The 13084-nt window shown below is 38.0% G+C and overlaps 1 protein-coding gene across 1 annotated transcript; it reads right to left on the reverse strand.

The window, feature by feature from the left end:
* Nucleotides 1-6352: 6352 nt before the first annotated feature.
* Nucleotides 6353-10046, reverse strand: LOC149934451 (uncharacterized). The gene is made up of 11 exons (XM_090153456.1): nt 9861-10046; nt 9635-9804; nt 9510-9576; nt 9311-9438; nt 9144-9244; nt 8920-9080; nt 8745-8846; nt 8563-8677; nt 8418-8493; nt 8297-8354; nt 6353-6435 (listed from the first exon to the last, which is right to left on the reverse strand). The coding sequence occupies exons 1-11, from the start codon at nt 10044-10046 to the stop codon at nt 6406-6408; spliced, it is 1194 nt and encodes a 397-aa protein (XP_090009582.1). The 3' UTR covers nt 6353-6405.
* Nucleotides 10047-13084: the final 3038 nt, after the last annotated feature.

The following is a 13084-nucleotide window of genomic DNA, read 5'->3' on the forward strand; positions in this document are numbered from 1 at the left end:
TAATAAGCCCTTTATTAAGAGTTAAATCATACTTTTAAAAGTGTTAATACGCCCTTTTGTTAGAGTGAAATCACAGCTTTAAAAGTGTTAATAAGCCCTTTATTAAGAGTGAAATCACACCTTTAAAAGTGTTAATAAGCCCTTTATTAAGAGTGAAATCACACCTTTAAAGTGTTAATACGCCCTTTTGTTAGAGTGAAATCACACCTTTGAAAGGGTTAATACGCCCTTTTGTTAGAGTTAAATCATACCTTTAAAAGTGTTAATAAGCCCTTTATTAAGAGTGAAATCACACCTTTAAAAGTGTTAATACGCCCTTTTGTTAGAGTTAAATCACACCTTTAAAAGTGTTTATACGCCCTTTTGTTAGAGTTAAATCACACCTTTAAAAGTGTTAATAAGCCCTTTATTAACAGTGAAATCACACCTTTAAAAGTGTTAATACGCCATTTTTAATAGTTAAATAACAATATTAAATCTACAACGCCTGGGCCAATGAAATGATCCTTAACCCCGAATTTCACCATCGCGCAAAGCATATCATCATCCGTGAATTCTATACAACAGACCTGGTCCGAGACGATCAGCCATTACGCCTTAAGTAATATTTTCATCGAGGGTGATCACTTAAGAAAAATGAGATGAAGGCATTTTTTGTTCTTAAGCTATCAATAATCAGTAGTTTTTTATGCATATTTTATCTCTCTGTCCTTCTGTTTTTTAGCAGATAAGAATACTTTTTGTCGCGCTTGGTTTTCGGTATAAAACACCCGGCCATTATTGCTCTTTGTCGCAGTTAAAATTACGTCTTAGGCAAAGCATGTTCGTTTGGCGTTGCTTTAGTTATAGTTAACGTTTTTGTAAATTGTCTGCATAATTTTACCGCTGCGCCCGGTTTGTCGTGCTGTAAACTGCAACACTTTTTTCTATAGTTTTTTAACTAATTAAAGGTTTTTAGAACACTACAAAAATGACATAATAACACCATTAAAATTGATATTGAGCTCTTGTAGGTGGAATGTACCTTTCAAAAAGGCATTTTAACACTTTTATAGGTGTTATTTATCTCTTACCAAGTGAATTTACACCTTTAAAAGTCTGATTTTACACCTTTAAAAGTCTGATTTTAGACCTTTAAAAGTCTGATTTTAGACCTTTAAAAGTCTGATTTTAGACCTTTAAAAGTCTGATTCTAATCCATTAAAAGTCTGATTTTACACCTTTAAAGGTCTGATTTTACACCTTTAAAAGTGTGATTTTACTCTTTATACGAACCTATTTACACCTCTAGAGGTGTGATTAAACTCTCATCAGGTACATTTTTTATATTTAAAGTGTGAATTTACACCTTTAAGAGTGTTATTTTATTCTTTAAAATGGCTTATTTACACCTTTAAAGGTTACTTTTAACTCCTTCGCGGGTGTGATTTTACTTTTGAAATGGGTGTATTAACACCTTTAAAGGTGTGATTTAAAGCTTACAAGTTGCAAAATGACTATTTAAAGGTGTGTTAAGGGGTTTTCTCCCGAGTTCTTCGGTTTCCCCTTCCATAAAAACTTGTCTAGGTTAACGGTAATAGCTAGTGTAGGGAGCTGTTGGCTCGATCGCGTGGCATGCAGGGCTTGCCACCACCCTCCTACGCATTGTAACCCGGCCGCCTGAATTAAAGGCTTCAAAAGTCGCATGATGACTTAGGCCTAAGGTGGTGCCTTGGGTATTAGCCTAGCTGATTATTATTATTATTATTATTATTATTACACGGTTATTGGAAATATTTTGTGTCACAAACAAAGAATGATAAAACAGTGTTTAAGTAGTGTGGAAAAGGAGTTTTAAATCTCATTTTTTACACCGTATTTTTAAGACAAAAATCTTGAGGGTGTTAATACGGGGTTTGATTTGTGTAATAAAACGCCCCTAGCAGTGTCAAATTTCGACTCATGAAAAAGTGTACAAATAGTGTTAAAACGGTTTGAATCAAGTTCAATCAACACCCCAATTTCTTAGAGTGTACCATAATAGAAAAACAATTATGGCACAAAAAGATCTCTTTTAATGTCAGATTGTTGTAGACCAACTGTTGGTTTTTATTGGGGTTTGTATAAACTTGTTCTTACGCGTGCGATTGTACAAGGCCAAAATGTTCCTATGCGCGTGATTGTACAGGACCAAATGGTTCTTAGGCGCGCGATTGTACAGGACCAAATTGTTCTTACGCGCAAGATTGTACAGGACCAAATTGTTCTTACGCGGGTGATTGTACAAGGCCAAATTGTTCTTACTCGAGCGATTGTACAAAACCAAATTGTTCTTAAGCGAGCGATAGTACAAGACCAATTGTTCTTACACGCGTTATTGTACAGTGTGTCAGAATTTATAGCCCGGTGCACCTAGTAACAGAGACCATATCACCGGAGGTCTATCATCATAGTGTCCTACGCCAGCGTCCACAGCCCGGACAGGTGACAAAACCAGCATGGGTAGTAGAACCCTACTACTGAAGGTCGTACCGTCGACGCAAGCCACTCAACCCAGCAGAACGGGGATTGTATAAGACCACATTTTTCTTATGCACGCGATTGTACAAGTTTTTATGAGTTATGATACTGGGATAACATTTCTTATGAGCGGTTTGAATAATCATTCAGTTAAATATATGTACCCCTGGAGAGATCCTACCTGATATTTGGGCAAATGCTGATATATCAAGGTTCTGTAGGTTGCCGTGTACACATGAGCCATGACCAGGTTGTTCGTGTTCGTTAAGTTGAAACTAAAAATACAACGCGCCAATCTGAATCATTTCACCGTCTATCCATTCCGTCATTATCCACTCACCAAGTATCGCCAAGACATTGCAACTATACCATGGTATTACAAAGATAATGTTATTAAAATAATAAAGAATTCATTAAAGAATTAAATAAGTGGTAAAATTTACATTTTCATCATTTTCCATAGCGTATCGATTTGTTTTAACAGTATACATTTCCAGACTAAAATTAAGAGCCAACGTATAACACTATAGTCGCGTAAACGAAATTGACCAATGGTCACTTACTCGCATCTGTTCGGACACAGATCGCCGCACTTGTCGAAGAGGGTTTGGTTGGTTCCGTTTGGGCACAAGGCTAGTTAATTAAAAAAAAAACATAGACCAGTATTTCGACATTTTTGAGGTGGATGCAAGGTCTTACCGTCTGGTCCGACGCATTTGGGATATTCATCGGTGATGATTTGCGTATGAGCCGGAACGCATTTGCAAATTTTCTTCAAGATATCGTTCCGACATTGTATCATACAATTCTAAAACCAATGCAAGTGATTTAAAGGGCTGTTAAAGTCCATCAAATGAGAAAATAGACCGGTGTATTCATAAGTTAATGATTTAACTTATGGTATATTTTATACCATACGAGAAAAATATGTCTAGGACGCGAAAATTAAACGTGTAACTTCGAATGTGCTAGGGAGTTTTGAAACTGACAATGTGCACACTCAGAGCCTGCGCTAGAACGTGAATTATTCCGTCTAACGATGTAAAATATTACAATTACACTGCCTAAGCATTAAAAAACCATCATTTTTAGAAAATAAATATAATAAAGAATTTGTAAAGCTCAATATTTTCTGCGGAAAGGTATTTTGAATAATCCACACAAGCGCATAGCATTAGCAGGATAGGTGTTACTTCACTCGTAACAAATATATTATACACTTTTGGTAAAACTCACGTATCGTCCCAGAGGTTCGGTGAAGTTACTTTCCATCCAGGCTTTGGAATAGTTTTTGCACGCTGTTCTGTACGGTTTCTCCAGAAGTAAAATTTGACTCTAAGAAAAACAGATTTTTTACCTTTAGATAAAACGACAGATCCTTATCTACTGGTCTTACCCGTGTCGTGGAGATTTCGTACATATTTCCAGGAGTCAGCGGAGCCCTAATTTCCGTTTCCTGCGGAATCGCGAACGGACTGTGGATGTAGACGAAACCCAGACGAATGGCATATTCGTGCAATGTTTCCGTCTGGTTAAAATTGGCCATGAAATAAAAATCCACTGCGAACAGACGCGGAAAAGGAAGTTAAAACCGTCGGCGTCTTCAACACAGTCGCCGTAAAAATCTTCCCCATTACTGATTTATTACCAGAAAAAAAACCAACTTCTAACACTGTTTATGTAAATTTTAAATTCTTTACGTTTCAAACTTTAGGCGGTATCTGGCCAGATTTTGTTCTTTTAAAAATCTACCTCTAATGGCGTTACCCCCGTGAAATGATCTTTTTCAAAAGTCTATCGGTCTATACAGGTAATGGCTCACATTGATTCCTAACGCCGTCAACTGTTCTGAGTGGGGAATAATGCCACTGTTCGTTGACGGTGAAACAGGAGGTTCGTCCTTTATGAGACCAAGACGCGTTTCTAACAAAATAAATTATTAGTATTTTCTGGATCTTTTGGATGACATAATCAGCGAACCTGTGTATGACGTTTTCTTGGTATTTACCGGGATAACCAGACACGTTGAAAAAAATGAACAGCGTTTCCGGCGTGTATCTGACTTGGGCGAACTCTTCCATAGTCAGATTTTGAATCACAAAGCTCAGATCCTCCTGGAAACAAACACGAATTTCATAGCAAAAAAAAACAATTTATAACATAAACTTAAAGTAACTAACCGGAATTTGTTCGTTTTCACAGAGGTTAACGTACTTCTCGAGCATGCACAGTTTACTCTTCATTATTCTAAATCCAATTACATCGTAATTTATGTAGAAAATACTATTTTGTCGGAAGAATGAATGTGATTCTTACGGTTGGTTGTAGCAGACTGAAACCGCCGGCAGAAAGACAGTCTCGGAGTTGGCAAATACAATCTCTACATTGATGGTCATGGGATAATCCATGTAGTAAGTATAGAATTCCGCTATTTGACTTATGAACGACCCCAAACATATTAAAAAAATCGTCACGTATAACAATCGACGAACCTAGCGTGATTAAAACGCGTCACTAAATTATACTATTAATTACTAAAAGTAACAGCCCCGATTTCGCTTACTTTGTTCAATGTGCAAAATCGCCGAATTTTCAAACACGAACTTTTGGTTTTGGGCACTTTCTTTCTCTTGAAGGTTCTTAATCGCCAATCATCCGTAAATTTAACGGTGAACTCGACATTCTTTGGTATGTAAGCCATTTTATTTCTAATGTGAAAATGTTCGGTGAGCTAAAGTTGACAATTTATGCTCAGTGAGTGTGAGAAAAACGGATGGCGTGTTTGGAAACAATTATCCGCTTCAGGGATAATCGAAAGAGGGACAGAGGACACTCGAGACTTTGGACAGATGTTGAGAATTCTAAATTTGTTTCAAAGAAACGTATATTTAATGGGGCTGAATATGGGCTAGCATGGGATTGACAACATTTGCGAATAAAACCCAAACGAATTTTCTAAGATGTCTGTTTTCTTGTAAAGATTGGCCAATTCCCACACTATTCTGGTTTTGGGTGGATCCGGCGATTTCGAGAACGAAAAAAGCAAACTTTATTATACACTCCAAAACCAACAAAGGGTAAAACTAAATGAATGGTTGTTAGACATGATTCATGAATATTTAAAAATTATTCCTTAGAATGAAATGGACTGAAAATAGGACTGCAAATCTGGCGTGTTGGACGGCTTAATAACTAAAATAAACGACAAATAATAAGCAAAGTTAATATGGTTTATTTTCAAAAGCAAAGAAGTTTGGGATCACATATAGTAAAGCGTCAATATTATTATCATTTTAAAGACGAAAATTCTTGGGCTTTATTCTGACACCGGTAAATTCCGAGGAAAGTGTAATGGTCGAGTAACTTGTAAATGGCCGGAATGGACATCCCCAGCCAAATGCCCAAGTAGCCACCGATGAAACCAAAGATCTCCATCGTCTAAAAATATATTTCAATTGATATATTACGTTAAACTTAAAGCAGAAAAAAAAACGTCTTACTTGAAGTTTGGGCATGTGCCTGAAAATCAGTTGACGAAATGTATCGACGTAGATCTGACCCACAACGGAGTTTTCGCTATTTTTAAACGTGATACTGCATGACAGATCAAGATTTGTTCTCTACTTAGGCCTATATCTAAAAATACCCACGTACAGTGGCTCATTAACCACAGATCGGGCCCCTAAAAGTGAGCTTGATTATGGCCCGTTTAACCTGGTTATAGCCTCCTCTCGGGCCAACGAAACCTTTAGCAAGTTCAAGGCCCCTTGGTTAATTCACCACTGCTCGCGGACGTACGAAAAAACAGAGCATGCAACTAGAAATGGATGCCCAGAAAATACAACTGGTCTTACGAGGGATTAACTACAAGACACTCCTCTAATCTAACAACAAGATTTAAGTTTCTTACCAAACAGATTCTTGATTGCACTGAAACTAAAGTACGTAAATTTTCGATTTGTGAAAGATATTTGTGAAGAGCCCCTGCTGTTATGTTTCTCGTGTGCACGTAAATGGTCATTATCTTAAATAAAATGAACTGAATCCGAAATTCGACGGTGAAAATTCGTGAGGTGCGTCTGAGGGGTGCTAGTCCACCTAATCCTCATGATAAGAGTTTATTTTTTAATAAATCAAGTTAAAGTAAAGTAAAACTTTATTGGCTATAATTCACCAAAAACAAATTGGGCATCCCAAGTTCATATTTATCTCACTAGCCAAAGTGAAAATTTGCAATATTTTCGTTTAATATGGCAAGTAACGTATCAAACGAAAGCTTAATACCCGTAGAACAATGCCGAATTACGGTGTTTTAAAAAAGGGATAGCACTCGAGGGAAAGGTTAAGTCGTGCGATAACGGGAAACATTTGTAATACCCTTAACATCCAACGGTTACTATTTTTCAACTAACATAAATTAAAATGAACGTCTTTTTCCTGATTCGTGTGTTAAGCGCTACATGCGTAATAAATAACATGATTTTATTATAAGATATCATAATTAACGTCAAATTTTGAAGACGGAAAACATTACAGCAGGAATACAACTTGAGTTTCCAGCCAGATTACTTTGAATATTACGAATTAACTTTCAATAAGCCTTACAATTAATTGATCATGATGGTTGAAAAACGAGCTTATCGCTAACTATCAAGCCTAAAATCGGTAATAGGCTAAAAGTCGCTAGTAGACTTAGACCTGTGCGGTTTCTTAGCTGGTTATTATTATTTGCGAATATCCCCTGTTCGTATTCATATTTGGGTACACAGCAGTCGCTTTAGAGTACGTTTTAATTGTCATTTGTATTGAACAAAAGAAAATAATATTTTTATGTAAAATTAAATTAAGGATAAATAAGCTCTTGCTAAATCCCTGAGATCAATCTTTACAGAAAATGTTTCAGTTATTCTTAGTTTGTGGTACTTAAAGCAAGTGTCGACTCTATCGTTGCCCTCTGTATTTTTGATTTTGTCTATGCACGAAGATGGCTATGGTTGCTTAGATCGCCGGGAAGGTGCTTCCATCTATTATCAACTTTCAAAAACGTATTGTCATTTATTTGAAAGTCGACGATTACGTGATTGAAACACGTGATTGCAGAAAATCCAATCCAAGCTAAGTTGACTGCGCACGTGATTACGCAAAGCAAATCAAAGTAAGGGGTACGTCGAGGCACCTACTTTTGAGGGAATAATTTGCTTGCTCAACTTGTTTCAATTTCGACTAAACTCTACGTTAGTGACATCTCTCGCTCGCCAATGATACTAACCTTAAAATAGGAGCCGATACTTGCTTTAAATATGGGAATTTTTGAACATTCCTAACACGCATGGTGATGTGTCCGTAGAAAACCTTAAAATTTATCTGGCATTTATCACGCTACAAAAGGTTCACACATAAAAGACATAAACCAAATGTCGAACGAAACTTTCAAAAATGAGGCGAAGAGCAATTGTGTTTGGAAAACGTAGTGATAGTTATCGAACCTACAAGTTTAGCCGCCAGCGGCAGTAAGAATTCCGCAATGAAAAGGGTTCAACAAAATTTATTTTGTCTGAAATATCCTCTGTTCGAGGCGGGGAATCTTTAAATCGATTAGGCAGTTGAATCGAGTGATCATGACATTTGGCGAGTGCGTAAGTGAGACGGACCCCTCGATTCAGCTAATTTTTCTGAAGATAATGACATATTGTACCACTTACGTGCACACGAGAAGGTTTTTTTTCGACATAACAAAATGGACTATGAAAGATATGAACTGTTGAAAACAGTTCATAACTTTTGAACACCAGCTTACCAATTCGGTCATGTCCGTAAGTTTAAAGCGACTGGTTCGAAATTCGAAAATCTCTAAGCTGAAATAAAATGGGTCTAAATACCAGGACACGTTAGAAGATGGTGGTAAGAATTGACCCTACTCGCATCTGTTGGGGCACATTGCGTCAGACTCGCATTCTTCTAGAGTTTTCTGGAACTCCTTCGTGTAGCACTTATCTGCATGGGGTTAAAATGTCGTTTTAATATACTACAACTAAACGACGTAAACGAAAAGAACCACTTTACCCAATATAGTTTGCCCAACGCATTTTTTTACTCCTTTCGTAATGGTGTGAAATCTGGCTGGGACGCACGAGCATTGGTTCAAAAGACGTTCGGTACGACAATGAACTAGGCAATTCTGCAAAGAGGAAAATAGCAATCATCACTCGGATGTTACGGGCGTCATCAGCCTACGCCACTCTTACGTATCTTCCTAAAAAAGGATTTGTTTTGTTGTTCTCAGCCCAGGCTTTCGAATAGTTCCTGCACTTGGTTGCGTACGGTGCTTCTAAGAGTAGAACTCGACTCTATTTTCAAGTATAATAACGAGTTTACTGTTTACCGTTCTGGTACTACCAAAAGGAAAACCCTGTTACCAACTTTGGTAGCGGTGACTTCGTACAAGTTTCCTGGATTGATCCGTTGTTTAGTCTCGGTCTCGAATGGAATGGCGAAAGGACTGTGGACGTAGATTAATCCTTGTCGAGTTCGCACAGTATCCAGAGTTTCGTTTCCGTCCATCAGCATATTGAAGTAGAAATCTAATACACACTCGTGTCATTTCGTGAGAGACTTAATTCCTACTGAAGTGGATTAGTACTTACAGAGTTGTTTGACTTTGGAGGCATTCCGAAGAGGAGCTTCCTCCCATTGCTCGTTAACGGTGTAACAAGAGTACAGACCTTTATGGGACCACGAAGAATTCCTTCGTCGAATATTTCATTAACATATAAGAAATTTCAGAGAATAGTTTCGGTTGATCTTATCTTACTTGTGAATGTCTTCTTCGGCGAAGCCCCCAAAGCCGGTCACATTGAAGAACGTGAACAGTGTCTCAGGTCTGTGTCTCATGTAAAACAGCTCGTCGGCGGTGGCGTTTCTCACCGTGTCCAACAAATCCTGCGAAATACGTCATATAAGATTCTTCCATTTGCAAAATTAGCAACTACCATCGAATTAAAGACGCTTACCAGCGGGATATTTTTTTCGCACAACTCGGTGTACTTAGTTAGATTGCAGGCTTTGCTCTTTCTGACCCTATTCGTAAATCATTATGTTAATTAATAAGACAGCAAAATCCAGATTAAAGGCTTACGGGTGATTGTAACAAACGGAAACGGCTGGTAACGTAACGTCAGTCGGAAAAATGACCTCGACGTTGATAAGCATAGGGTACTGTTTATATTGGTGGACAAAATCGAGCATTTGATAGATAAAGAAGGCCAAGCAAAACAGAAACAGCGTCACGTATATCAGTCTCCTTAGCTGCAATAACGTAAATTTAAAATTCATCATTGTTAATTCTCCTCGCAGTTTTTTACCTTATGCAAATCGATGCACTTATTAGGGTACGAAGCGGCATTCTCAGTAGAATTGCTCGGTCGACCTTTAATCTTGACTTTCTGGCTGGGCGTACTTGAGCTGGTGCTGAGCGTTCTAATTTTACGGAATCTCCGTTGATGACGCGGGTCTGGGTAGTGGCCGTAGCTCCAGTTAGCGTAAATCATGATTTAAATGAAGTTAGAGAGGGAAAATAACTGAATGTCTCAAAGAAAGGTCGAAGTGAAATTCCAAAGTGGAGCGCCTCTTAACAGCGACTCCTTTCCTAGCACGTGGGAGCCGTGGGAATTTCCCCTGGATAGCAACGAGCTCCCTGCGACATTATATTGACCTTGATTTCGTCCTCCGCGTTCGTATGTCGCTGGATCTTAATGGTATGAATCTTCTTTCTTTAAGTTCCTGAATTAGTAAGTGGTTCGTTGACTTCCAATAGTTTGGCGTGAGACTAGCGACAGATGCCCCTTGACGCGACAATACCAAGAGTTCAGGACATTCTCACACAAGTTTGGTTCTCGTCGGTTATTTTGTAAAGGCCTATTCACACGAGCCAACATTTATGCAAAAGCCGATTCGCTCCGTGAGAATGGGAAAACATTTTCAACGACGTTTTGGCTAGACCAACCAATTTATTCCCACACAAAATCTTTTGTTAGCCGAGTTTTCAAGAATGGTTGGTTTCTGTGACAGAGGCTAAACGCCAATATTTTAATTGAACGCATTTAAATGAAAATATTACTCACGCATGAAATCTAAACTTGTGTAGAGTTTTGTGGAGCGTCTAAACGAAAATGGAATACTTTTTACAAACTCGTGTCGAAACTGTATTCACGAAGTCGGGTAAACATTTTGGCTGGTGTGAACAGGCCTTAAGAAGAATGCTTTGAATTCGATTAGTTATTAAGGCTGTTGGAACTCACTAATGTAATCTACTTGAAACAACAGGCGACTTTTGTGAAATCGATTTTACTTTTATAGCTGAAACTTTCTAATTATAAAACAGAATGGAGCAAGTTGAAAGTTCAAGGGCTAAATATAAAAAGAAGAAAGCATTATTCTGGCCTTCCAGAAAACGTGGACGATAAAAAGGCCTATATTGGAAATTGAACGCCTAATGTAACACCGACCTAAGAATGTTTATACTGTAGCTTTTGTTGCGCGCAAGAAAACGTTCGAAAATTACATAATACTGTCTGGATACACCTTAGATCAATATTGTACAATACGAATGCGTATTTGAACTGCGAAGTATTAGGTTTATCGGTAAATAATAACCAATATATGACAATACATTGGTAATTTCGGAGTTTCGATCCACTTCCCATCGAGTGCTTCAAATTGCAAGCAGTCGTGGCTCATTGGAGGTTCAAGGACCATGGCCTCTGAACTCGTTTTCTATTTGGTTGTCACAAATATGGGAATATAGTGGATAAATTATTTGTATTTAAAAGGGCTTTGAACAAGCTAGTAGCTGTTGGCAAGATGACTACTAGGTTAGGTTAATGGCGATCTGTTTTAATTAGCTGTTTAACTACCACGCTACGTTGATAGCGATAAATACCAGTCAAAACTATAGTTTTTACACACAATCGCTTATACCTCTACAATTTTTGATGGAAAGGTTGTAGAGAATTCTTGAAAACGTACAAATAAAGTTGGTTCGGTTCCCTACGTCATACCATATAATATTTTTTCATACGTTTGTCACTTTGGGGAGTATTTTACTGAGAACTAGTAAAGAAGAAAATCTAATAATAATAATAATAATCAGCTAGGCTAATACCCAAAGCACCACCTTAGGCCTAAGTCATCATGCGACTTTTGAAGCCCTTAATTCCGGTGGCCGGGTTACAATGCGTAGGAGGGTGGTGGCAAGCCCTGCATGCCACGAGATCGAGCCAACAGCTCCCTACACTAACTATTACCGTTAACCTAGACAAGTTTTTATGTAAGGGGAAACCGAAGAACTCGGGGGAAAACCCCTTAACCCAGTGGGGAGAGAACTTGCAAACTCAACGCAGAAGGAGTTGTTCCGAGTTTTCACCCAGTGCCACAAGCTGGGATCGAACCCGGCTCCTCTTGCTGCGAGGCGAAAGTGCTAACCACTCCGCCACCCCGAGGCGCTGTCAAAGGCTACGTGTGACGCGGGAGCAAGCGGACGCAAAACGACGACCAAGCCCGTAATGCAGTCTGTCTTGTGAATAGCTCTCAGTTAAACTTTTGCATGTGAAAAATAGGAAGCGTCACACTTATTTAAAAATATTATATACTTTTGGTCATAAGTATACCCTGAAAATTTAAAAACTACTACTACTATAGATTTTGAGAAAATGCGATAACGGTTTTAGGACCTTTATTTAAAGGTTTCAAGCTAGAATAATTTTTATCCCATCAGAAAGTATGCCGTTGTTGACTATAAAATATTTGAAGGGGGGAAAGTAAACTGTGCCGTTTTTAACGAGTTCCTTCTTAATAAACAAGGTGAGAACGCGCTAATTTTCGACAAAGTTCTTCTTCGGTTGTTGCAGTGTGCTTATTAAGTAAATTTTCAAGGTATTTGAAAACATTTTTGGGTTTGTCTTGCTTTTAAATAATGTGTCCTCAACTTCATTAGGGCCCATGACTTTGTCCTAGCCTCGTATCACCCCCTCCCTACTACATGCACCTTATGGCAAATTCAAAGCCCCTGGGCTTCATCTTTATCAGGGACCCTTGACTTTAATCTAGCCTCGTATCGGGTGGACATCCTACCTCATGCTTGACGAATATAACTTAGAGAGATAACTTCAGATAAGTTCTATTCTCCAAGCCTCATGGCTACCCGCTGATCCTCCACTAAAAAATACTATGGTATTCAAAAGAAACAAGAGGTCACGAAAATTTAAGTGCACACAATCCCCCCCTCCTACTATGTATTAACTATATTTTAAATATTTAATTTAAATTTGAACAGATTTCCAATCATGTTGTACATTAACTTTTACATTAATTTTTAGGGAAACCGAATTTTTCGATTTACCTGGTTTTGGAAATAAGGTAGGGAAACGCGAACACTTTAATTTATATTAATTTTTAGACAAACCCAATTTTTCGAGTTACCTGCTTTTGGAAATAAGGTAGTGAAAAGCAAATGTGTTTTGGAGTTAGATGGCGCCTGTATCAATTGGTACTAAATTGAAATATCACACTAGTGCATACGCGGTCTATG

Source organism: Leiobunum rupestre, chromosome 7, assembly GCF_980474605.1.
Source record: "Leiobunum rupestre chromosome 7, qqLeiRupe1.1.hap1, whole genome shotgun sequence".
Classification (NCBI taxonomy): Eukaryota; Metazoa; Arthropoda; class Arachnida; order Opiliones; family Sclerosomatidae; genus Leiobunum; species Leiobunum rupestre.

Excerpts from the sequence above, each read along its gene's own strand:
- LOC149934451 (XM_090153456.1), bottom strand. The coding sequence starts at position 10,046 with ATGATTTACGCTAACTGGAGCTACGGCCACTACCCAGACCCGCGTCAT. Across the intron at positions 9,805-9,860 it reads AGTGCATCGATTTGCATAAG|CTAAGGAGACTGATATACGT; the intron begins GTAAAAAACTGC and ends ACGTTATTGCAG. Across the intron at positions 9,577-9,634 it reads TCCGTTTGTTACAATCACCC|GGTCAGAAAGAGCAAAGCCT; the intron begins GTAAGCCTTTAA and ends ATTTACGAATAG.